Source organism: Pieris brassicae, chromosome 8 (assembly GCF_905147105.1).
Source record: "Pieris brassicae chromosome 8, ilPieBrab1.1, whole genome shotgun sequence".
Taxonomy (NCBI): domain Eukaryota; kingdom Metazoa; phylum Arthropoda; class Insecta; order Lepidoptera; family Pieridae; genus Pieris; species Pieris brassicae.
Window position 1 is genome coordinate 16,957,334 of NC_059672.1, and position 27,748 is coordinate 16,985,081.

Sequence of the window (27,748 nt, forward strand, 5' to 3'; positions counted from 1 at the left end):
TTTTGGCTTAATGAGATTTCTTTAAACTTTATGCACCATTCTCAACTTTCTCAGTTTCAGGATTATAGGCTGGATTGAGGCCTAGTTTCTTCATTTCCACGGCCATTTCAAAAAGGTAGTCGTAGCATTCCGTCCTGAAATTGACAGATTTTTTGTACTATTTAACCGTTTTAAAACATTTTGGTTTAAAACTATTATGATTTCATTGGGTTAGTTTAAGATGATACACATTCACATAATTATTTTGTTATGTTATATGTTATGTATAATGTTAAATTACTCGATTTGAAACAAAGTTTCTTTTTATATATAACGGGGAGGACGCCCAAAAAGGCGGTCATCGTAGCCCATTGAAACCCTTTTGGGTGCATTGCCGGCCTTTCCGGAAGAAGTACAGTCTAACTTCGAATAGTTGGAGATCGTATCTCTCAGGGAAGACGTCCAAGTCGGAGGGAGTCGATTCCACAGTTCGCTAGTTCGCAAGAGAAACCGCCAGAGAAAGGTGAAGTGATCATTGGAAGACTAGCAGCCATCAAGGTGATGTCGATAAAATTTTGAATTAATACGACTTGTACGGTGTTGAAACGAGGCAGGAGGGATATGAGAGACGGTAAACTGTACTTCATTATAGATGCCTTCCCACCACGGCTGGTCACCGCGGAAACATACTACCGCCCTCTAACAAAAAAAATCATAATGTAGGTATATCCAGCGTCTCTAGCATAGCAATTGCAGGACTTTAAGAACTTCTTAATCAAATGGAGAAGTTTTGATCACATACTTGTCTATAAAAGTTAAAGAAATGGATACAATTTCTACTTTTGATACTAGATTATTATAAAAAAACAAATCAAGAACTTACATAGTTTTAGCTTGTTGCCAGCTATCACCCCATACATAGACTCCATGTCTTCGCACCAGTACTGCACTTGTACCAGGATACTTTGCTATAGCTTCACCCAAACTACCGGCTAGATCTTTCTCAAATGGAGTGTTCTCAATTATAGGAACAACTAGTTTCTCATCATAACGCAGATATCTACCCAATTTAGCATCTTTTATGCCCTGGAATGTAAAGGCACAATATTAATTAATTTATGTCTAGATGTGGAAACCTGTTGGTTAAAGCATAGTTCCTGTCTTAAACCTACACTTTTGCAAAGCCCAGCAATGGTTCAATATTAAAACCAACATGTACAGACAGCAATTTTTTGAAACAGAATAAGATCTGTTCGTAGTAAACAACGGTTGCTAGAATTTATATGCAGAAAAAAGTATGCAAATTATATAGTTCTTGTAACGCTACCTTTATCATCTCTTGATGGGTGATAACAAACTCCTTGTCATACAGCAGTGTACAGCGTACAGCATGTGGTGAATGTGTATGTATGACTGCACCAGCGCCTCGCTCACGATACGCGAGCATGAATAGGGGAGTACATTGACTTTTCTTTAGGCTAAGAATAATCACTACTATTATGAAGACACTCAGTGTAAATAATATTCTATATATCTAGTAGATGTATAGAATAATTTTTCACCAATACAAGGGATTATGGCAATGCCTACTATAAAATCTGTGTCAGTCAACTGAACTGACATGTTGCTTATTACACATATTGTAAAGTCATTGACATAAACCAATATAAATCTGTATTATACTTGATATCGCCATATAAAATATTGTGTAAATTTACACAAACATTTCTACAGGTTATTTGTTTTTTACATGAAATTGCTATAATAGGCAGGCTTACTTTTTGTCAGGTGGTGGTAATTCCAGATCTTCATCATTAATTGTTTGAACAAACAAGTCATCTGGTTTCATTCTTTCCTTCTGTACTCCTGATGGAGCAATATATATTTTGTCCCTAAAACAGTACTAAGATTTGATTTTATATAAAGACCAAAATATTTAGATTAAAAAAACAGCAACCATTTCATTTATGAATTTTGTCAACATGTTATGGTAAATGGAAAATTTAATTGAATATCAGTATATTCAAATACTTATATTTAGTAATAAAAGGGTCTAAATAATAGCTAGCTTACTAATTACTAGGTGTTTGTAAGGACTTTTTTCCTGAGTGGAGCCAAAGAATTAAACAATCATGTTTTTAATTAATACAGTAATTTATTTGAGCAATAGAACCAAACTATTTATTACCATTGCAATAACATCTCTCTTATATTAGAATATATGATTTATTTCCTCTCGAAAAAAATCAATTTTGGTTTTGAGTGTGCCGAATAAAGTTTATTTTTAGTAAATTAAAACAGTGGCATTAGGCTACTTTAATCAAAAATATTATACTCTTTGAAAAGTCCAATTGACTTTACAAGCAATTTGATAATTTAATATAGTTTTCATGAATCATAGGTTAATTTCTTTGCTCTTGTTTTTTGTATAAATATTACCCTTCTTTGATTGAAATGCCACCCCCAGTGCCTGTTACCCATCCCAAATTGTAAAATTGGGAACATAATTCAGGTATAAGATTTCTTGGATGTTCCTGAAATATTAATAAATATTATTAAATATTAATTTATGTGAGAATTTTATGATAAATTTGAATGAATAAATGTTAGTTTTTCAAAATAGAAAATACCTTAAGAAATAATAGTTAATTGTTGTAAATTTTATTATATATAGCAAATGGATTATAACGAATCTTACCGGCCCCAATGAATCCATCTGTATATTTATACGATAATTATTCAGAAATATAAAAGTGCAGAGTAACTATTTTATAAATAAAACAATTATCTAATGCGTAGTTAACTGCGTGATATAACTCGAAAAACAGTTACATTATAAGAATTCACTTAAAACAAGTATTGACTGATAAGAGGAATAATTGTCAATTCATTGATTGTTTAATAAAAAATGATAAGAGTTAAGTGAAGATAAAGTAGTCTGTTCTTTTAAAAAAGTATATATCTTTGGATATCGGACATATAACCAGTTTGTACAGCGTTAATTTCAAGTTAGTTTAGTTTATGATTTTGAAATTTAGAATAGCAAAAAGCATTTGTTTGTTTTATTAATTGACTTACTCAAATCTGAAACCACAGATTAGTTATCGTAGTCACTAGTCAAGTGATAACTCATTGTAGGTTCAAACGTTAAAACGCTAGGCCACAGACTATAAGATTTAGTTGAATCTAATAAGTGTAATCGACCACTATACGAACAATAGAATAAGATCATTTCAACAAGTTTTAACATTTTATACTTGGTAGTAGTCTTATTCATACTACTTATAGCGGTATCTTGTTAAGAGCTGACCTTGGTTGTAAATACCAAGTCATAAAATCCCAAAAAAATATTTGAATTTGAACCAATGATTTACAATGGTCGATTAGCGCCAAAAATAATACAGTGTCTAAGAAACACGTTTAGGTATTGTATTTATTACTTTAACAATTAGTTAACTACCTACCATGACTGATTAGTGGTTACCTAGTGACTACTAGTGCGAGGACTTTTAGAACTTGAGTACATACCTCAGGTTGTAGATGTATTTTTGTTACATTTCAACTTTACAGTAATTCTTTTTAACGAACTGTAAGCTGCATGCTGTTCTATACGGGTTTCGCCTGTTTGTTTCTGTCGTATCTCCGGTATAAGTAATTACTATAAACATACTATAAATCCAGAAACTCTTTTTACGGTAATTTGTTTTTATTTTTATATGTCATCGTCATCGTTGTCTTTTTAGTATTACAAAAAAATTGTCACAACAGGCAACCGTATTACATTCAAAATTCAACGTGTTTAAATGATTTGTTTTGTTGTCACAGACATGTTAAAAAAGTAAATTATTAATAACCAGAGGAGTTATCCAAACAATTTACAGTATACAATATAAACATAATAAAAAGGTTTGTAGTTTTTTTACTCTTATGAATGAATGTATCATTTAGTGGCTAATGCACCCAAACCTACTTTAACTTTAAATGTGAAATACATTCAAACTAATTCCGTATACTATTTTTAAATTAACGCCCTCTATCAACAGGTATATACAATAAACTCACCTGCGTAACCTTTTTATTTATAGAAATATGCCTGAAATTCCTGACTGCCTCGCTCGTCGCTACCAAGCTTTAGACGAGCTAATCAAAGAGTTGACAAGGAATAAAAGCGGGTCCAATATAAACTGTTGCTCTGACGACCCCGGAGTTAAAATGATGTGTAATTTCTGGAATATCTTAAAAGAGAATCCAGATTGTGATTTAAAGGTATATATAAATTATATTCTACCTTCTATGTGATTATGTTCGTAGCGTTTCTACATTACAATCACAAGAGTTAGATTTTATTGTAGGACTCGTTTGTAGCCCATACAGGTGTTTGAAGCCAAAGCAACACTGCATTACCTACTTATATATTGTAAGAATAAAGTTATGTTAGAGCAGAGGCACTTATGTTTCTTTGGCCCCGATTAAATTTGTTTTAAAACAAACTGCTCTTTCTATTCCACCAAAATGCGTGGATATATAAACTGTTTAAAAAGGAGTTAGATAATAATACGGTTGCTTTTTTTATAGTTGTCAGTTAAAACTTATTTTTAAATGCTCACAATTATTTAGATTTAGATAGATTTTTGTCATCCTTTGCTCATTATAAAAGTTTGTGGTATTGTTTATTTACTGCATAATGCAATCGAAAAAAATATACAACACAAAACGTCCTGCGGTATTGGCAATTTTTATTTAATTAATCAATTGTCGTAATCAATTGCTGAACTACTTTAGAAGTTAGGTATCTTTAATCGTGAAATATCTGTGATGTCGCTTAGTTCAGCGTATCTCTTCGTTTTAAGTTTTTACATATTCCTTCACACGCTACCTTTGTTCAATGAAGAACTTACTTTTACACTTAAAACATAAATATGCAGAAAGCCGTTGAAGAGCGTATGGGTATAACTTCGACAAGTACGGGGATCTTTCCGCAGCGTTGCCGTGAAGTTACTTGTTATATGGCGGGGTGTTGTAAGCGCGATGGAGAGGGTATAGAACCACCTAAGGCTGCTAGAGTGTAAGCATATTTTTGCATCATATTTTTGTTAATGCGAACTAATCTTAATAGTTATGAATAATATATTTCTTAATTGTTGCTTACAAGTCAATTTATTTTTGGTTCATCTTTAAGTATGCTAGCCAATTTTCATAGAGAAGTTTTTATTATAATCTCATAGGTCAAAGTTTTAACAGAAGAATCATTTCAATATATTTTTATAAATCGACAGGTCGCTTAAGCAGTCTGAAAATAGACAAGTTGGTGTGTAACAGCTTTTTCCTTTGGTCCCTGAAAGATGGGAGACTTTTTTATATTAATAAATAAAAGCAATTATTGCTATGTTATATATACCAACCTCTGATTTATAATAATTTCGTCTCCATATTTTGAATATCCAGTGGATAGAGTATGAATGATAACCTGTAAGGTTTACGGACGCAACCAATAGCGGTTTAAAACTGTGTATGGGCTGGTTCAGAGCTGTTAAAATTCTGATATAATAAAAATTCTCTTTATACAGTACAAGTTGTTGTAAATCTGGCCAAAACACAGACCCGAAACCGCAAATATGCCAACGATGCAGTACGCCTAGTACCGGGAGCGATACTATGCCCCTCAGCAAAGTCCTCTGTAACATAAAGGAAGTTCGTAACTTTTTCATACATTTTAATAAGCGGGTGACTTCGGAATAGATTATGGAAACGAGTGAATGTATTGTAAATAATCGTTACCATGAGTAATACAAAAAGATCTGCTACAATGGCAAGGTTTCTTATCGAAATATTATTTTTCATAAAATGTCTCTGCATAAGGACCTCGTTTAACATCGCGATCAAGCCTAACTTAGACTAATAATACAATTTTTTTTAGGTATAACTTATCTAAGCCAATCAGATTTGTCTAATAATTAGATTAAATTCTCCTTACGATAATGATTTTTCATGAGTGCGAAAGTTACCTCTCACAACTATACCTACTACTGATTATGGTGAATTTCGTTACGTTATAAATATTTTATTCGCAAAATACTTTACGCTAATTTTTTGTGTGAAACCTTACCCCTTGGGAAGCAGGAACGACGTCATTTTTAATTTTAAGGCTAAATATTTTTTTTACAAATTCAACATTATATCATAGGCCGCATCATTTGACAAAAAGTGCCAAGCAAAAGTCAGCGAATTATTAACAACGCAGAAAGAATTGCAAGAACAAATAGGTATTTTGGAACAACGTGAAAAGGAGGGCCTGCAGCTACTAAAGCAAGCCGATTGCATGTGGACATGTATGGAGGCCTCATATAAGAAGAAAGTGGCTGACTCCCTGGAGAGACAGAAAGCTCTTCTAAACCAGGTTTAAAATTTGCGAAAAATATATTTACTAAATGGGGTTTTGTAACTTTAACCCTTCAAAGATCTTCAGAGGTCTTATGTAATTATCCCGTATCACCTCGACGTCCGCCGTTTCACGACTGAGCGTTTTTCAAGGCAATTTTTGCCGCGCACCACCGCTATGTGGAACCAGCTGCCCACTGAGGTATTACCGAACCAATTCGACTTAGGGTCCTTCAAGAAAAGAGCGTACCAATTCTTAACTTCACTAGACATTTACTTTTGCGAACTATTGAACTGTGGAATTAATTCCTAGTGAGGGTCTTCCCTGGGAGGTACGACCTCCAATTGCTAAAAATAACTTACTCCTCCCTCAAAGCACACAAGCCTGCTTCCACTAAAAGGTTCCATGGGCTTCTATGACTGCCCTTTTTGGGCGTCCCACGGGCTCATGCCTCTATCCCGCTCTATCCTATAAAATAAACTAACTAAAATAACTAAGGGTTTAATATTGGTGCATGAAGGGCCACAGTACAAAATCCTTTAAATTATTTTCAAATTAAAGAGTTATATATGTCAGGCAGTGTTTGGATGGAAATGTTCTGGTCGAGTAAATAATTATTCGTGTCTTGTGCTCGCACTTGACGCCCACTAAAAACGTTAACGACAGTGTCAATACCGATGGAGTGACGATATCTTCCGATATATATATATATATAATTTTTGTTTTATAGATGAAGGAAATCGAAGGCAGTGTTCAAAAATGGCGTAAAAATAAAAAAGAGTTGGAATTTGAAATGGGTAACATAGATAAGTGTCAACAGGAAATAAGAGAGAAAACTACAGAAAAAAACAGCGATATAAATTGCATTAATTTGGAAATAGCTGATTTTCATAAAAGAATTGAAAATAATAAAGGCGACGTCGAGGCGACGAACAAATCGTTTTCCTCGAAAAGGAGTGCTTCTTGTGTTAGTACATATTAATTTAGGCTTATTTAAAATATTTTGTGTCAAAATGGATAAAACATGTAAATCTACAAATTTTAGTAATCAAAAGCTCTAGTAGGTAATATTAGAACTAGGTAGAAAATTCGGCTGGGACCGGGGATTGATTTTGGTCAATATAACCAGTATGTTGTTCTAAGCGATGTCATAAACGGTTTTGACTGTATATGTATAATATATGTTATTTAAGGGTACATTTTTAAATTTATCCGTTTCGTTTACTGAAAACATTAAGTATGTAACGCGGCATTCCTAGTTAAACTTCATGCAAAAATATTTTTATTTTCTAAAACTCAACTACTAGGCTAAGCAAAGTTACATAGCAAGTGAAGTATCGAAACTGGAAAAATTAGTAAACGAGGAAAAACGTCGCAAAAAAGCCAAAGAAGATGAAGGAAGCAAATATATCAAAGACGCCAGGGAAGACTTGCAAAGACTGTGTAAAGTATTATTGCAAAAGAAACTCGAAAATGAAGATATGAGTGCCGAGGTTAAGTATATTGCTTTGTTCTCTATTAGAATTTAATTAACTGCAGTTTTAATTGAATAAATTCTTCTCGAGTAGTCAATTAATAACATTGTACCTATAAAATATTGTAAATATTTAACACATTTATTTTTCCATTACACTTTTTGCATTTTCATCTGTATACTGTTTAAGATTCTTTTTTATTCTTAACGTTATTATATATATTTTTTTTATCGATTCTCTTAACTCCACCTGAAATAGTGGCACCCTTGTGTTGATAAAAATAAGTTATAATTTAAGTAGCGTAAAAACAAATGAAGAACACTTTCAGAAAGAAGCATTACAACTAGAAATAGAAATGTTAAATCAAACATGCGATCAGTGCAAAGACAAATGCAGGAACAAACAGCAAAACATAGAAGATGAGATTCTAGCTATAGACAAAGAGATAGCTAACTTCAAAGTCCGATGTATAAGATGTCACGAATGTACCGATACTATGGATATGAGGAAGTTTTGCTCTGATTGCCCGAGATGTGCCGAAGAAAGAGATTGTTTGCTCGAAGGCGATCATTGCATACCAGATCATACTATGGACTGTGTGTGTATGACGGTCAAACAAAAGTTTTTGGATAATGTCTTCGAGAATATGTATACAGTCCTGGAACGTCAAACTAGGACTGGACCAGGGAAGGCAGTGGCCGAAGCGGTGATGAGTAGTCTAAAGAAAAGTCGTAATGGGAAACTGAATGAAGCAACGCGGAAGATATTGCAAGATTTCATTTTGAATACGGTAAAGAAGAATTTGAATTTGACGATCGTTGGGGGAGCTGTTAAGACTCGATGTGAGGTATGTGGTATCAATAGCTAAATTCTCTTTTATTGAATTTTAATAAATATATTTTAATTAAAATGCATTCAATTATCATAAATTAAAATATAAAACTATCTCGATGTTGAGGACCGACAAAAAAAATTAAATGACTCTCAAATTACATTTAAATCGGATTATCGTTATGAACAAATTTGGGCCCTCTGTTAAAAGTTCGAAAAATGCGTTTATATGCGTTATAATCTTGGCAGTATTACTTCTGTGTGCGTTTCAACTCCAACTGATTACCAATGTTTTATACTCAAGTAACAACGCAACACTAGACTGATACTACGTTTTCTGTAAACGCGGAACGATGAAACTGATTAATAACTATTAACCAAAACAATAAATCGTAAAAAATTGAGTTTCTCCCTCGTCTTAATTATGGAATTTTAATACACGCAAAAATTACAAAACTTTCCTCGTTAGTTATTATTTTTCCAGTAAATAGTTTTACCAAGTTAAAGTATTACGCTAATGAGATCAAATATAATGTGAACTTAGAAATATTAATAAAATTTCAGATGGATTCAGAGACATACAATCAACTTATGCTTTGTTTGAAGCAAATTAAAGTTACTAAACCCGCTAAAGCTGACAAAGGGACACCTACTAAGAAGGTTAATAAACAATATTAAAAGAACTTATAGTTAACGTTAATACTGCTTACTGATGTTAAGAGCTGGTTCTCTAGGCCATGAAGTCAAAAATATTTCATGTAATTCAAGTAATTTGTCTCTCTGTTATCATTGAATAAGCAAAGTGTGTTTTATTCAAAACGTGAAATTTATAAACGAGACTTTGCGCTAAGTCTAGACCCTGCATTTCACCTCAGGGGTCATATCCCAATTCCAATCTGAAGTCGAGACTTCTGATCTGGAATTGGAATTGGATTTAAGGCAACATTGAGATGTTGCCTTAAATAATTTGTCAGCTCTTGAAATTATAGAATGTTTGACGTTTAAATACGGGGCTAAAAGTATAAAGTACGTTCAAATTTTTTGATTAAAACTTGTTTCAGTGCATTGAAACTGCAGTTCTAGGCTTCGGTAACTAATGATTTAATAAAGAAATAAACATGTGTTCCACATGCCCCATTGTGGGGTTATGGGATATCACCGATGCTATGTTACCTATTTTACAGGACCCATGCCGTAGATGGCCCAATTCCAGCGAATGTAATTGCCCCAACGGACCAAAGGAGTGCATCTGTTCAAGGAAAGCTCCACCCGCTGCCAAAGACCCACCATGTCAGCCCGACCTCGATGATGAGGATGCGGTAAGAAAAAGTATCTTCTTGCTAATGTAAATTGAAGTTCTAACATTCGGAGTCTGATACATTTTTGTATCCGATCAATTTGTCATTAATAATAATTGTTATTAAACCGCTTTTATTTCTTTTATCCATATTTACAAAAGATGTGTACATTTAAAATATTATACAAATAAAAAAGGCCTCTGATAGAGTTTCCTAGAGCCTCTTATAGGTCCCCTCAAACTGGCTCGATCTCTCTCTATCGTGAGCATATTTCTCTCAATCTTTCCCACCAACTTCTTTAAGCTCGTCAGCCCAAAGTGCAAGATGGCGAGTCTCATTCTTTTTTCTGTTTAAAAATCGTGTTATACCCACTGTGCGTTTGCAACTTCTCAGTTCCTAGGATAAAAATATAGTAATAATAAATATACGATAAAAGATCGTAAAATCCGTAAAATTAAAATGAATTCTCATTATTTATTAATTATCTACGATTTTGATCTTTTTTTATCAAATATGCCCGGGATTGCTCCTTGTGACTTACGACAATAACTTGTTTTCTGTAAACTTTCGTATTATTCCAGGGTGAAGAAATAGTTTGCCCGCATAGAGACAACGCCCCTTGTGGGCCGGATTGCGGTGCGCATACGCCGAGCCGCGTAGCTGCAGAAGTAGCGGCTTGGAAACCGAATCCTTGTCAAGGTGATTTTTACATTCAATATGATCTTGGACTATTAACAGCCCTTTAACTCGTAAACCCCTTCATTGTTACTTCTCTTCCAACACGTTTTAGTTAGCGGTAGAAAATTTAGGAACCTTACAGATCCGCCATTTTATGTTAAATTTCTTCTATCAAAAGGGGTATTTAAGGATAGTTTAAGGTTAATTTTATATATAAAGCTATGAGGAACTTTCTATGATATAGATTTTTTGTAGGTATTTCCAGTGCTCTATTTTCGCTGGTCGCTGAATTTGTGAATAAAGCATATCCGGGCTATGACTGTTCTTTCTATATTTGACTATTGTAATTTATATTTGTATCGATGTTTTAGTAGCTGTACGTAAACTCAAATCCAATTATTTTAGTATTCAATTATTATTGTTTTTGCAGGTCCCTCATGCCAATTGAAGAATATGAGAGCTGCTCAATGCGTCCTTGGACCTGAAGCGCTGTGTTCGAAGGCAAATTTGCGTAACAAATCATACGCTCCCATTGTACCAAGTATCCACAGTTTAGGGGTAATGTATTGTGTATTATTCATGAATATAAACAGGTAATATTACCTATAAAATGTGTGACGGAATTTTTCCTCTTTTGAACCTCTATGAGAATATCTCTTTTTTAACTCACTACAACATTTTTCATGGTAATCAATGTTGTTCTAAACTAATACATTATAACATAATAGCTAGTATATCATATACATACATGTAATTACAATCGACGGTTTAGTTCCTTTCGTGAATATTTCAGTGCTAATTTAAATGAGTCCGAGGAGTCGATTTCCGTGAAATATCATTATCACTGGTAAATTCCATTTGAAAATGTTTCATAGACTTGTGGTGCGGTAATATTCTTATAGTTTTTTGTGAATTTTCAGAAGTCCTGTCAATGCAGTCACATATCACGAAAGGCAGGCACTTATCACAAAGGTAATTTGATTTTGTATAATATTTAATATGGGAGTACAACAATTCTGAGACATTGAACATTGTAGATGTAGGAGGTGCTCCTCGCGAAAGAATTATTGAAGAGGTTATGGGAAGATATACTGATGTCACTCCCATCGAGAAAGTAAGTTACACAATGATTAGCACTGACTCGCTGAATGTCAAACGTTGACTTTTTGCTATATTTTTGTTTAAATAAATATCATATTGTAATTTTTAGTTGTTTCAATTTTAATAACACTACACTAATTAATATTATGTCTTTCAGTTGTTTTGTACTCCCATATAATATAATAATATTTAAAATATAGTTTCAATAATTCATATAATTTGCAGATACAAAACAACTGAAACGCAAAAATATATGCGATAAAGAAATAAGTACGGTACTACAATTTCCATTTAGTGACAAAAAGGTAGTGTTTAGTGATGAAGACTTGATATATGAAATTGAACATATTGTATCAACCAAAGCATTGGCTAGAAACAAATCAGAGTCTATTTCTAGTTTTTTAACAAAAAAACGTAGTGTAATTATAATAGATAACACCAAGAAAACCGAGAATATACTAAAAATTGACAAGGAAAAACCAAAAAACAAAAACGAAAGTTCTGTTAATACTTCAAATAATAAAAAACATGGTACAAGTGATAAAGACATACAGGCTTTAAGCGAAGAGCAGAATTTGAATGTTGTGATTCACGATTCAGATAATGAACTTAAATGTGTAGCGCCAAAATTGACTAAAACACCTTCCGGAAATCTGACAATGGCTTTGGAGGAAAATATCGTTCAACTGATTAATTCAAAAGTTAAAGAAAATGTAGATTTATACATTAATCTAAGGGAGGATGACTCGGGATCTTATTCTATTGATTTCAGCTGTAGTGATCTTGACAAAAATGCCAAAAAATTACTGGTCAAAAGAACTCCTTCGGGTAACTTACTCTTGGATATCAAGGATAAAAAGAAAAACTCACAATCACTAAAAAATAATAAGGCAAATAGACCAAGTAAGTTGTCTAAAAGCAAATCGTTTAAATCGAAAAAAGTACGAAAGCTACCACCGAAAGAAATCGTTGATAGTTTTACAGAAACTTCAACTTTGTCTAGCAAATGTTCTGATAAATTTAAATCAGAATTATGCAAGGCAACCCTAAAGGGATTAAAGAGATTTATAAATGAACCTATTATTTTACGGCGTACGGCTTCAGGCAATTATGACATAATTATTGATAAAGAATTCGAAAATTGGTACAAGGACGCTGTCAAATGTCATGAAGGTGAGGAAGACACAACTTGTGTAAAAGTTTTAGAAAAAAGTTCTGGTAATTGTATTATCAGTTTTATTGACGAAGAGGATACTGCATATAAAAACGCATGCATATCGAAAGATTATTGTGGAAATTTGAAACTTGTAATTAATTCTAATGTTAAACAAAGTTTATTGCAAAAGCAGAGTTCTATTGTATCATCAAAAATTTTCGAAAAAATACTCAATCGTGAAACAGTTGACAAGGAGAAAAGGAAAAGTAGCACAGTAAAAAAAAGATTTATGCAATATAAATCTTGCAGTGATTCTAATATCTACAATGATTTAAGGAACAACCTCTTTTCACAATTTTCCTCGGGGACATCAGCTAAATTAACCAAAACTAAATCAGGTCAGTATACGGTTGTCTTAAATAAAGAATCAAGAAATTCCCTCCTAACAAACTTACGAAAATATTTCTGTGGTTCTACAAAAGGTTCCATCCCAATAAATAGGGATGATAATGGTGAAATTTCTATAGTATTAAACAACAGATCAAATCAAGCAGAGTACGCTTCGTTGACAATTTCTCCATCAGGAAGTATTTATGTAAAGGTCAAAGATAATAAAAAAGATAATAAAAAAGATAGTAAAAAAGATAATAAAAAAGATCAAATTGATATTTCAACAAAATTAAGTTCGCACTGTGACATAAGGTGGGATCAATTTATTGATGATGTTAAAAATCCATCAGTAAAGGGCATTTCAACACACTGCCATGATCGAGATGACGGTAATTGCGACATTAACAAATGTGTGTGTAAAAATTTGTGTTTTAAATCAAAGCGATGGGTTATTGACGCAGATTCCAGCACCGAATGTGGAGTCGTATGGAAACGTGATTCTAACCGTTATTCGGCTTTGGATTTAAAAGACAATCAATGCAATGGAACTATTATAAATCGACATATAGTTATAAAACCTCGTCACGAAGAAAAACCGAGAAATGATGTCTATGAACACTATAATTGTTACTTAAATAACGTTTGTCCGTATCATGTATCGAGATATGGGAGATTGTCAAATGAACTTTTAGAGATATCTGGAATGTGTCCTACCGGACAGTTCGAGGGACACCCCTGTGTAAAAGAACAGCTAACTTTTTTAAATACCATCCAAAAACCAAACGATTTGGACACATCCAAAGCAACCAAGGTATACAATTGGGACTCTATTGACTTTCTGCCTCATCAATTGCCTACATTTCTTAAGGATTTTACTCGCACTTCATAGATGGACAATGAGTGGCGGGGACGTATGCGTTTATTTAATGTCTTCTGTTTCGCATAAAAAAATGTAACTGTAAAGATTAAGAAAATAAAATAATAAGAACTTTACTAATATATATATATTTTCCATAGATGATATATAAGGTAATCTCCTTTTTACTGTCGATTAAAACCTTTTCTATTCTATAAAAAAATAAAATAATGTTGTATTTTTATAATACATATAAATATATGTTTATAAATATACGCTATTACGTCTCTAGAATATTGGGTTGCTAAGGTGAACTAAAGCTAATGTTTGTACGACAAATCTAATAGTTTATATAAAAAAAAACTTACACATTTACGATCGCGAAACTCGTACTTCGAGGGCCCGCAATCCTCGAAATCATGTCGATATAGAGAAAATGTTCGAATAAAGTAACGAGTATCGCCAGTTCCAATATATTACCAAAGGTCAAATGGCAGAAGTTCTACCAGTGACATTAACATTATCTGATTGCGGTGAGTAAAAATTTATGCTGGCATTTTTACTACAATCGTGAATCTCATTGTGAAAAACAACTTGTGTACCTCGTTTATTCTTGCGAAATATTTTGCCATTGAATTGCGTGATTTAGTTATAAAGTTTTGCTGTGGGTATAAAAGAGCCCTAGCAATATAGTGGGAAGAAAATTTGCAGAGAGTAAATTATAAAAATATCTCAACATTAAAAATCTCTAACATAAGAAAAATGAAAACACAAAATGTTATTAAACACATTTATTTCATAATTGAAATAAAAATAATCACTGTGAAACAGAATTTTTGTTTTTATGTTTAGCGATGGATTTACAATTTTTACATTATAATATCAAAATTAATAAATGGAAATTTCAAGAAAAGTACATAGAATATAAATTTAAGTTAATTTAGGAAATTATACAAAATCAAACTTTACACACGTTACAGGTCTCTCGAATGAAAAGTTCTCTCTTAACTTAAAAGAGTTTGGATAAAAAAAATGTTGTAATATAATCGAATGTTAGTCAGCAACAAAAATTTTAACATAAAACACAAATTCGACACAGTAGTTGTGTCCGATATGGTCTAGTGGCTAGGATACCTGGCTCTCACCCAGGAGGCTCGGGTTCGATTCCCGGTATCGGAATATCTTTTTAAAGCAATTTATTTCTTAATTTTTTCCTAAAATAAACAGTTAAAAAATCAAATTCTATAGTTTACCAGTCATAACCAAAATACTATTGATGTAAGTGTGATGTTTAATTCGCTTAATTTATTAAATGCAAATTTATCTTTATTGAATTTTAAAAATAGTATACTAGTTTTTTTTATAGCTCAGGGGGCAAACGAGCAGGAGGGTCACTTGATGTTAAGTGATACCATCGTCCATAGATACTCTCAATGCCAGAGGGTTAGCAATTTATATTGTTATAAACACAATAAACCTATAAATGATCTACTAAAATTGTATCGGTAACTATATACTCAGGTGATAAAGCACTTTTTATAAAGATTTTCTTTAAATAAAATTGGGGCAGAAGCCTGTATATACGTAATCCTTTTGTTTCCCCAAACTCTATTTGGATGACAACAAAAATTCTTAACGTGATTTGTGTAGTGGCGGGAGAGCGCATTTTTTCGTGAAGAGGTTGACACCCCAGCTATGGTGTTGGATTGATTTATGGCTGATTCGATGCGATGTTTTGGTTAACGTAAATATTTTCGTATGTGAATATAGTTTGAAAGATATTTGTTACATATAAAATATTGATCTTGTTATGTCTTTAAACTTACAACCTACAGAAGGTCGACCATATTGGCATAAGAAATTTTGCTTTCCACAGACTAGTATTGCTTACATTAATATAACACACGGAAATGTTTGTTACCATAGTACTACTACATAAACTCTTTAGAGTAAAAGATAAATTTAAATTGAATTGAAATCTTAGGAGAGTGGAAGTTGGCTTGTGGTAGTGTAATTAAAAAAAGCTTCGTGTTCACTTCTCTTTGTTTGGCAATGTAACATAGGTTTTCAAGTCTTCATCAAAATTTGCCAGAATTCCCGCTACCTACTTCATTTATTTAACTAAACGATTTTACGACCTAAGAACGTAAATATCCTTAGGTGGACGTAGTTATTCCTGCTAAATAATAAAGATAAAAACGAACAACGCAGTTACGATTAAAATTTGGCTTTGGATGAACCTTCGCTTTTCGATATTCCATAAATTTTAAATTAATTGCTGGAAATAAAACGTGCTTTCTAATTTCAGGGTTATTCAATATATCATTTGAGAAAATAATTTTACTTTTCCGGATTATATAGAAACACGATTTATCACGACCAATCTATAGTATTGCTTTCGCGTCTATTCTTAGTTCGATAATCACCAAAGTTTTAGTATTATTTCTGAAAAAGAAGTATTTATCCCATAAGATATTGCCTTCATAAATCATATAAATTAGCGGTATCAAAGTTAGAAATACAAATGTGTAACCAAGTGGGGTCCTGAATAAAAGATTACTGCAACACTTTGCCAAAGCACTCCAGAGGGATGGAGTGGCTTTGAGAACGTCTTTAAGATACACAGATAAATTGCATGCTGTTTAAACTATTAAACTAATGGGTTTAAGTTAACAGCTGTGTAATTACAGTAAATAGCCTCGAATATTAGAGGCTGCATTTATGAATTGCATGTATGGAATATGAATAAGGTGATTCGTATATAATACATACATTTGATAATGAATCTTAAATAAAATGGGCGTGCCTAACGTGAAAGAGTTACCTATAAATTGTTTAAAGTTAAATATTAAAATTGTGTTTTTAAGAGAATTCTGGTGATATATTGTGCTAAGTATAGCTTCAATAGCAATATTAGTTTATTTGAAAGAATATAGTACAAAAATATTATGGTAGTACAATCTAAAACTTCGCATAATCTGTCCCACAAACATAAAAGGTAGAATTTTACTTAGTAGTTATGCAAAATATTTCGTCGATAATCGTTACATTATCGATCACATCATCAAATTGTTAAAAAAAATTATTGTATTATCAAATTAATATTAGTTATAATGTTTAACTATTAATTTTTTTTCCAAAAGTATATATATTATCTTTGAAATTTTTGAATGTTTTTGGCAAATTATTATATACCTTAATTGCCATATAAGAAGTGTATTTACTGTACATTTCCAGATAAATTTTTGGCATAACCGACTATCTCACCTAATTCGCTATATAAAGTCAGTAAAGTTTTGTATGTTAGGAGTTAAACAGGCATCAAGCTTAAAATACCATTGGGTCGGTCTTTTACGTAGGACTTTCTCATTCCATCTCTAGTCTACTGACAGTTTTTGAAACCCAGTAATTCATTATAACTATATCAACTAGTTATTAGTCCTTTTTATTTAAACTAAACTTTTTGGTTAATTAAAATTAATAATTAATTCAAGTGAAAGTATTGTGGCTGAGTGTTATAACAAACGGGGAAACTCTGACCAATTTGGGTTCCACCGTCACATACATTTCTGATTAAAAATAAATATATTATTGTTTTTTCGCAAGTTCAAAAACAAAAGTTGCCACTGAGTCATAGTGGGGTAAAACATTGCAGTGGAAGTTTTCAATTTTCCAACACATTAGGTACATTGGAGGAGTTGCCACGTCTCGGTGATTGATTCCCGACGACGCTGATTGATGTCCTCAATCAGAAAAAACCGAATGCACTTGTTTAAAACACCTTTTAATGTATTGTTACGATTACGTACGTTAATGCGTAATGGTAACGTACGTAAATACGTACGTGGTCCTTGCTAATAATATAATTATTTGTATGTAAAAATACTGAATACGTAGTAAGCGTAAAAATGGTTTAAAATTGTGCTGAATAATATTGGTATTTGGCGAACACATTGATAAAGATATCGGATATACTGTTATCGGATTAAACGCGTTTATTGTTTTACAATTATTTATAACATATAAAATCGCGCTACGAGCTATGAGTTAAATAACGTAAAATATTAGGGTTAGGCAAAAAGTCTTTTCGCATTATAGTATGTATGTAATGTATGATAACTGGTAATGAAATCTCTTTGGCTATACTATTTGAATCTGGCTAGTTAGTATCATTAAAAGTTTAAATTTTAAAGAAGATTATTCCAAATTCAAATTAGGAAAGTGTATGATTTTTATTTATTTTTCGTACGGTCAAGATAATAATATAATTATAGTAATATAAATATAAATATAGTATAATTTTACTTAAAAAAAAGTTAATAATACGTTGTATTTTTAACTTTTTTAAGTCTTTGTTCAAGCCGCGAAACAAAATTGCTATGTTTATGAACCTAGTGCAGTATCTGTGAGAGTAGCACAAATTTGGTTTAAGCGTAACCGGAAATTTTTATGTCAAAGAAGCGCGTCGCTCTGGTCGCACTATTACGGATAAAATGGATGGCATTTTTGAAAAAGTGGAGCAAGATCGGCATATCAATAGTTACGACGTAGCGATGTGGGAATTGACCATAAACAGTTTTGGAGCTTTTGAAAAAACCTGGGTAGACAAAAAAGCTCGATATTTGGGAACCTCACGATTTGTGATTCTTTATTAGCGGTATTAGCGGTTCGCGGTAGAAGCCCCAACATTTTTATAGCAATGGGATCATGTACCTACCTACAAGCTGGCAAAAAGTTATTGAACAGTATAGTACCTATATACTTTAGTTAAAATAAACTATATTAAAAAATGTTGTGAATATTCTTAAGAAATGCAAAGAAACCTTTGCCCCGACCTATTAGAACGAATTTGCGAGATAATTTTAAAATAGTAAGAAAAGCAATTAAAGCGCAAAGCAAAATATTGTTTTTTTGTTATAGACTGTATTTTCTGGTATTTCACATAAAATTTAAAAGTCGAAAATTTGTCGAAATACTTCTTAATGCTAATCTTCATTTCTTTCACACGTACAATGATTATTTATGCACTCCTGGTATTGGACAAGGCATGCTTGGACTATGTCACTTGTTAGCGATTAGGCCGTCCATTGCCTGATAACCTATGTGGCCTGCTTTTTATGTTTAAGGTTACGAAGTGTAAATAAATAATGATACCATATCCTGTTTTTTCGTTTCAACTTCCAGTCTAACTGATAGAACTCAGATGGGGAGAGAGTTTCAAAAATTTAATTACAATTTAGCAAATGTCTTACAGATTATATTCTCTATGGAAATTACTTAATACCGCGTAGATGTACGTATTAGAGCTATTACTTCCCAGCGTTAATAAGGTAAGTTATGAAGGCATATAAGATTGTCTATTTAGTAAGGTTTACGTGAAGTATGAAAGTTACATTTTACTATATAACTCGTGTTAAGACCCTCAATAGATGCTTATGTTTGAGTAGATAACTATATAGAGCTGTTTGTTAATAAAATCAATGCTTTTATTATAACTTACAAAAGAATATGTATCTGTTAATATCTAAAATTAGATGGATATAATTATACCAGCTTAAGGAATATTCGTAATTATGACACTGGAAAGTCGGTTACAATATTTTTTTGTTTATAAACATCTCTATAAGTGTAAAGGGGTATAGAAATCGAATCACATACTTCTTGATTCTGAGATGAGCCCGCATAGAATACAAATAAGGCCCTACCATCGATTTCATGTTAACATTTCACTATTCCCCTTCCTGTAATCGAAAAAATGCGCCATCACATAATTTCTAACAAAAACTACGAACTCTTTCGAATATGAAAGACGACCAAAACGTGGTAAGGATAAACTTCCAAATGATTTCGTTTGTATGTTACTAAAAGATTTATCTTAAAGAACAAGGGGAAATTATGAAGTTTTTACTCTGAAACTATCTTTGTATTCTTTAGAATAGTCTTCTATTAGATTTATAATAAAGTGAATGAAGATCGCGTGTTTGGTTACCAGTTACGATATTTTTTCTAGAAAATTGTTCAAGCAGAACGTAGATAAACTAGATATTACCTTTAATCTACAATTTATAGTGAGGCTGTCTATGTATATCTTTCATTATTTATTTTAATTTAATAGGTCAGGTCCGTCACAGGTTGTTGTCTGTTCAAAGCATTGTTAACTAAATTCGTTGTTACTTCGAATTCTCATGCGTTGTTATGGCATCTCTTTTCATATATGTATTTTTCAAAGCAAGAACATTTTCAGTAATGCTTCGACCATAGTAACTAATTTTAAGCTTTTAATTCAGTATAAATAGGAATCCAAACTAGGAACATTCTTTAAAAACAATATTAATGATGATAAATGATTTTATTCACCATTCAAAATAATCTATGTGCGCACATGAGTTGATATTTCCACAATGTGTTCTATCGTTAAGAGGTGGACATGCTCTGCCTTTTTCCCTTGTCTCTCGTAGCACAGTTCTCGTTCTAAACTTGTCGCCGAAACCACAGGTTACTGAACAAGGACTCCATTCACTCCACTCCGACACAATACAGTCGTTGGCTGAAAGTTTGAGTTTTAAACTTATTAACTGCCGAAAAAGTCTTGGTACATTTTACTTCCAAGTTAACGCTTGATTTTGTTCGTTCATAGTGATAATCTCATATCATACGATAAAGAGCTTCTAGGCTATATATCTGATACTTAATGGTTAGTGTACAGTATTCTAAAATTATAGCAAATTTATATGAAATAAATTTAAATTAACCTTATTAAATATAAAATCGTGAGGTTAACTTTATAACAATTTTAAGCTTAGTAACTCTACTTAAATATATATTTATTAAATTACTTTGTTCTGTAACAATTACTTGTGCGTAATTTAACAAATCATTTTTAATATCCAGTTATTATTTACGTTGTATTTTGTTAACTACGTGGTGTAACCTCGACCGGAAATGCCTTGGTAGGTGTTTTCCTAGTCCCAACTTCCTGCCATGTGCCACTGCAAGTACTACATCATCCATGTTCTTGAGACCACTGTCAAACTCTTCCTCTGGTGTTGATCTGAAAGTATTAATATTAATAAATTCATATATATTATTTCAGCGTGGTAGCTTTGTGGTAGGCTATCCGACTTACCAAAAGTATTCAATAGTGTTAAATAGAAGATAGTAGAAAATATTGTAACATTTTTAATTATAGAAGAACATACAGTGTCACATACTTTTCTGCCGTTGCCACTTTGAAATATGAGACTGACATTGCCAGCTGTAATTTCTTGATGCGTACAATACATAATTTTACTATCTACCAAAATCTAATTGTACGTAGTTATCAATACCGGCCAAGAAAAGTATGTGGTGTCTAATCCCTTGTCAACAAATTATTGACACAGTGGGATTGACTTTGACACACGTATTATGTTATCCCTCAAATGACATAAAGTTCTAATATTAAATCTAGACATCATTTCCCGGTGGCTAATTAAACGTTTAATTACTTACGTTAAAGGTGATCTTGTAACGACAATAACATTATTATCAGCTATATTATTTCTTGGTGTTCCAACAGGATCTTCTTCCAGATCTATTAGCTGATCCAAGTTGCTTTTGGTTGAAATCTCCGCGTACTGCTCTACAAGGTTTACTCTTCTTCTCGGCAACCCCTTCTTTTTATCCTTTAACTTTAGGCTTGTAAGCATTTCCTTTCGGGCTAAATCGTTTTGTTCTTTGGTCGAATATTCTTTTACCTTTAAAAACATATTGTTATATTACTAGATATAAAGACAAAGATTACCAAAAAATTAATTATAATACCATTAAATAGTGGTATTTTTATGAGTAAAAGATACATTGTAAATGTAGTTATAACAAAATGATACTTAAATTCAAGCTTGTATACATGTATGAAATATATAATAAAAATATATTGCCGCGAATCGCTAGTATACTTTTGCTTAAAATAATGTAAATTTACGGTTTTGAACGGTTCTATTTAGCTGTTTGGGTCAAATCTAGTAATTAAAATTTGACACCTTACCTTGAAATTACACACCTTTAGTTCTAATGACAATATAATTTAATACATTCGGTACTATTGTAAATTCAGGACAATTTCTATCAACATACTGGATAGAAATTTCTCACGCCCAACGATTATATTTTTTTGACTGATCAATGCCCTAGATTGATCAGGAGAGTGGTGTTTCATACTGGTACCTAGGACCTACCGGATTATTTTTTAGCTTTTAGTACATTGTCTACATAAGTCGATTCTTTATTTTCAATAAAACCGTTCACCTAATGTTTTTATTAATTGACACAAGACATGCTTCTCCTTTCAGAAGCTTATAACGATATTTGTTCTTATCAGTAATAGAATTGTATATTACGTATCATTGATATTATAGAGGCACTCCAAATAATCCTATTAATTTACCCGCATCCAAGTGTTATTGAATTATGTATTAGATGCGAAGAGCCAAGATTAGCTTTCTGTTATGTTAAGAGAAATATTTATTGGAACGCTCATCGTAAACGTGAAAACGTCTTTATAACTTAATTGTTTACGATATATTTAATAAATAATAGGTGAGATGATGTCTATGGAAATAAGTGTCTGTTATTGGAAAGCGATTCAATCTGTGACAATTATTAAATTTAAGATCCGCTACTGTAAACAGAGGCATAAATTTCTATGTTTGTATCATTAAGCGATTCTTTTTTTTGGCTCAATTTGCTCACAAATTGTTTTTAAAAACAATTAGTATTCAGAAAGCATACCTTTTTCCACGAAAAGCGAAGAGAATTACTCTATTTTAATTAGTTATTATCGAAGTATAGGGCTTTATACCTTAGTGAATTCAATATTTGCGATAGATGGTAGTTCTCTCAAGTTAGGATAGTAGAAACCAGCTGCAGGATGATTAGGATAACGTGGTCCATGTCTGAAAACTGGTTCAGGAGGTGATGTTTTCCATCGAGGTGCTGTAAAGGTGAGGCCACTTGCTGCCCCGCCATCTAGGGGCTGGAGCTGCGTTAGGAAAAAGATTATAATCGAATAAAACATTTATGTTTGCCTGAAAGTTCTGTAATATTCAAAAACATACATGGTTATGTCGATTATGAAAAATTATTCTGCAGCATTTCGGTACTAGAATTAGTTAAGTTGTATTATTTATTATGTTTTGTACCGGTACATAGCTGAATGTAATTAATGTAAAGATAAACTTCAGGTTTTAATTAATTTTCGAGGGAAATACTTACATCGAGTGTAATTTGATCGACCCAAGAAGAATCAATACAGAGATCGAGACTGTCAACTCCGATAAACCAGTCTGGCGAAGGGATTAGACGACATATAAAAGATATCTGGAATCATAAAACATTATTTTAATTATATTGGTAACATAATAAATAAACTGAGTCATAGTAGGCACATTAATATTGATCTGCAAGTGTTTCGCTCGAACCCATTGCACCAATAAAAACAGGTTGCGAAAACTGGTATCCGCATATTATGTTATATCTATGTGTAAAAGAGAGCACAACGCTGTCAAAAGTATGATCGGGCCTTATAGCAAGTATGAAAAATAAATAAAGACAATCTTACCATGGTATGTGCACCATCTAGAAACACCATATTTTCAGCTTCACCAACTCCCTCACCAACTGGTGGTGTTGAAAACTGATCGTAGATCCTCGGGTCCTCATCACCACTTTTCACTAAAGCGTCCAGTATGCCATACTGGACAAAGTTACGAACAATTAGCGGTGCCTCCTCACCTACGCGATAAAGACTGTATGATGAGTTGTGTGATTGTCCTGTAAAAACATATTTTAAGAATTTATTAAACCAATGTTAATATAATTACGTAATATCGCAAAAATCAAATTGGGGATACTAAGAACTAATGCATTGCAAACATAATAATATAATCGGCACAGTTATACAGCCTCGTAATAATATGCAGTTTGAATTCGTAAACAAGTGAAGCTAGGGGAAAGTAGTTTTCTACATTCTTTTCATTCATCTTTCTTCTTCATAGACAAATGATCAGCCTCCTGTATTTTCAACGGAATAATAGTTATTTTTTTCGTGACACGGATGAGGCTATTAAAGAGGGGTTACCGGACCGTCAATGAAAACACGTCAAAAAATTCGACCAGCTTAACCTGCCCACATTTTAAATTATTCTATTATTAACCATTATGATCGTACAATAAGTTTGGTATGTGAGAAACTCCTAAAAGAGCCTGCAAGTCGACTTGTAATGACGTAATACAAATAATTTTAATTAAATATATTAGTAGTATAATAGTGACGCCTGTTTAATATCTCATCCGGCCAACTAACTTCCTGTACGTAAATATTATTAAAGAATATTTTATGAACTTTTGACAACTTCCGTTATTGCGGCTAACATACAAAATTAATACGGTTAGAAGGGTCTTTTCGAATTTTGATTAGACCCAGTTTCATTTCTACTCTCATCGTTAAATTTGCAAATATGTGATATTTTATATTTACGGTGCTTATATTACGCCATTCTATATGTTGTGAGCTGTTTAAAGCCATATCAATAAAAAATTCTTCGTAAAGATTAAACTAGATGCTAGCAGAAAGGTTTTTGTATACAGATTTACATTGAATTATCCTACATCTTTTATATTTTCTCTCGTGTAATATTTTTATGCAAACAACTTGCTGTGGGAAGTCTACTGGGACGGTTGTGTCATTCACACATATTTATTTTAAAAACACATTCCATGCTATTTTTCAACATTCTCTACATATCACACTTGTGTTTATTTATATATACGACATCTTGAATATTAATGTCTCAAATTTACCTACTAGTATACTATACTAATTCTGCAACAGACTATATTTGGTTTGGAGTTGATAAAATTAATGACTTGTTTTTACGTGGAACTGGACTCTTACTGGCGAACGTTACGGATCAAGTGACGAGTCTAATGTTAAAGACGGTTCAAATCCCTGGTAAAAAAATAACATTGATTTTTTTTTAATTCGATACGTAAAATAATAACTCTTGTTTACGTGACTAGTCTTAATAATGATAGTAATCAAGTGAATAATTAATTTTATTGTAGATTATATTTAAATTTTATTTAATGCAGGTTTGGTCTTAGTTGCTATGTAAACAAAAAAATACTCATTGGACATGTCGCCGTAAGTAACCGTGGTTAAATCTGCCTGAAAATCATTATTATTTCCTAAAGTTACTCCATTAATAACAATTATTTGAATGTGTATAAAACAGTGGCTACGAATAAATTTCTGAATTTTCGTTTAAGAATAACTAACCCAAATATGAATAAAATACGCATATTTTCTTTTCCATTATCCAAATTAAATTATTGAACATTTATCGGCCAAGCAAGCAAAATTTCTATAAACAAGCTTATTCAATAAGGATACTCAGTAGCAATTATTCTAATAATATTTAAATGTAAAATATAAAAGTTTCTTAATTTGTCATGACCTAAATAATGTATAAGCTACAGTATTTATTGTTCATATCTCATTGTACGTTCGCAGAAATAATTGGAAAGAATATATTAATAAAAAGGCGATAACGTTCATTTCCTTTGTATAAAAGGTTGTTGAGGACAAATAAATATATCTTTATCTGATTGAAGAGAGCCCACAAAATGTCACTTAGCTGTAAGATAAAAGGAAAAACTTTTCCCCCTCAAATTTCCGACCTCCTATTGTGTTTTCTATTGTTCTAATTATATCAAGTTTGGCCGAAAAAATAAATATAGTGGCTTTTGGCTGCAGTTTCTCGTGCTTGCTGTTAAACCATACTGCTAAAATATAGCCGTGCTACTATACTACTAATACAGTTCTTTTGTATTCAGTGTTTAATATAAATATGTTCACCTTAAAGCTACTTAATCTTAAAATCATTATGTAATTCCGTAACATTTCGTAAGATTCGTAGCTGGGTTGCATCGTTTTGTATATAAAGTAATAAATTAATTGATTAATTAATTTCTAATTATACATTTTAAGACAATATTATTTTAGGCATTCAGGATAGTCGGAACTGTACTAAGTGTAAGGTGTATAGTAAAAAATTCTTTTGTAACTCTTACATTTTACAGTAAACAATTATATTTCAGCTTGCACGGAAACATTCATTGATTAATGCTACACATATACTTACATAAATACCCAGATACCATATACACATAGGGTATATAAATGTAAATAAAATTATATATATATATTTGTAAATAAAATTTGAAGTTTTAAAAATAGATATTAAACATGCTTCTTCAGTTTAAATAAAATTTTGCAACTTTAAGTGCGAATTATAAATAATTTAATTAAATCATAATTAACAATCTGATTATTATTAAACCTTTATTTATTAATCCATACAACAATTGGTTAGTTTACATTCCTTAATATTAGTATTAGTTGTGTTGTAATGTTTTAAAAACTTTAAGTTAGTTTTCTTTTTTTTTGTGATCTAGTTTTTGTAAAGCCCCTTTTATAGTAAAACCTGCTCCATATTTGTATATTAACAATGATACTATGATGTAATGTTCAAGACATTAATTAATGTGCTCTCAATAAAGATTTGCTTTATATAAATGTCATTGTAGCAATCAGCGTCCTATTTACGAAATCTAATAATACGCCACTGCACATGCAACCAACTAACGTACCGAAAAGCGCCGACCATTGAGCTTTGGGTCGATACAACGGATAATCTTTTGGAAAACTTTCCTCACTCCATAAAAACTTCACTGACACTTTGTAAACAGCCATATCAACATCACACGCGGAACACAAACTGTTTACGAAAAACAAGATGGCCGCCACTAGCGGTCGAGCCATGATAGCAAACGCTCGTCTAATTCATATGAACACTGCAATTTGCTGTAACGAAATAGCGTTTTAATTTCACGGTTTTGTACACAGCCAAATGTTTTGGTGGTGTTTTAATTTCGTTCGATTTCCGCGTGCGTGCAACGGGGCCGAAGAGAGAGTGTGGACTTTTCTATTTTGAGTCCCCTTTGCCGGCCGGACAGAAATAAACAGTGGGCGACGATTCGTATTTATGTAAGGCGTTTTCAGCATTCGCTTCAGCTAATCCAAATACCCGTTATTCACACTTGGGTTAAGACGTGCTGTTAGATACGTAATCAATTAATCCTTGTACAAAGTATAATTATCATCAAACTTATATTATATATTTTTTTTATTTTATTAAAGTATTCCTACAGCTACTCATTAAACAATATTCAAACAATTACATTATACACAAAAGCCAAAAACGGAATACACATTCAAACATAAAGCACAGTTTTACCTATTCATACAAAAAATATAACAAAGTACAAATTCATACAAAATTCTTGATTATAACTTCTAAGTTCTAAGATTCAGTGATTATTATAATAAATATTTAATATAAAGGAAGAATAACAAAGCCATTATTAAGAAAATATACCTGAGTTTTTTAAATACTTCTTATTTAAAAAACTCTTAAGCATTCTTTAGTCACATTAAATATATCTATTTGCTGATAATTTGTGTTACTATCTGAAAGTATACGATACATGGCTGAGTTACGTAAG

At 32.0% G+C, this 27,748-nt stretch overlaps 3 protein-coding genes and 1 non-coding gene across 5 annotated transcripts; 2 read left to right on the forward strand and 2 right to left on the reverse strand.

The window, feature by feature from the left end:
- Window positions 1-2: 2 nt before the first annotated feature.
- On the reverse strand, window positions 3-3,063 carry LOC123713445 (methylthioribulose-1-phosphate dehydratase). Its single transcript, XM_045667115.1, has 6 exons — window positions 2,678-3,063; window positions 2,419-2,513; window positions 1,758-1,871; window positions 1,307-1,457; window positions 863-1,065; window positions 3-134 (listed from the first exon to the last, which is right to left on the reverse strand). Exons 1-6 carry the CDS (start codon window positions 2,693-2,695, stop codon window positions 29-31), a joined length of 687 nt encoding a protein of 228 aa, XP_045523071.1. The 5' UTR covers window positions 2,696-3,063; the 3' UTR covers window positions 3-28.
- A 679-nt stretch (window positions 3,064-3,742) lies between these two features.
- On the forward strand, window positions 3,743-14,271 carry LOC123713581. 2 transcript variants are annotated; one of them, XM_045667310.1, is made up of 14 exons: window positions 3,743-3,885; window positions 4,065-4,245; window positions 4,905-5,044; window positions 5,547-5,670; window positions 6,164-6,376; window positions 7,089-7,325; window positions 7,666-7,851; window positions 8,162-8,680; window positions 9,229-9,324; window positions 9,849-9,983; window positions 10,544-10,661; window positions 11,071-11,198; window positions 11,561-11,612; window positions 11,967-14,271. In XM_045667310.1, exons 2-14 carry the CDS (start codon window positions 4,069-4,071, stop codon window positions 14,174-14,176), a joined length of 4,335 nt encoding a protein of 1,444 aa, XP_045523266.1. In that variant the 5' UTR covers window positions 3,743-3,885; window positions 4,065-4,068; the 3' UTR covers window positions 14,177-14,271. The 2 variants fall into 2 exon arrangements, with proteins under 2 accessions (XP_045523266.1, XP_045523267.1); XM_045667311.1 differs by lacking the exon at window positions 11,967-14,271 and adding an exon at window positions 11,678-11,845.
- Window positions 14,272-15,250: 979 nt separating this feature from the next.
- Trnae-cuc lies at window positions 15,251-15,322 on the forward strand. Its single transcript has one exon. It is a non-coding gene; the product is annotated as a tRNA-Glu (tRNA).
- A 5,151-nt stretch (window positions 15,323-20,473) lies between these two features.
- Window positions 20,474-27,153, reverse strand: LOC123713104 (spondin-2-like). The gene is made up of 7 exons (XM_045666604.1): window positions 26,834-27,153; window positions 23,742-23,953; window positions 23,396-23,500; window positions 22,983-23,162; window positions 21,635-21,879; window positions 21,046-21,194; window positions 20,474-20,690 (listed from the first exon to the last, which is right to left on the reverse strand). Exons 1-7 carry the CDS (start codon window positions 27,003-27,005, stop codon window positions 20,497-20,499), a joined length of 1,257 nt encoding a protein of 418 aa, XP_045522560.1. The 5' UTR covers window positions 27,006-27,153; the 3' UTR covers window positions 20,474-20,496.
- Window positions 27,154-27,748: the final 595 nt, after the last annotated feature.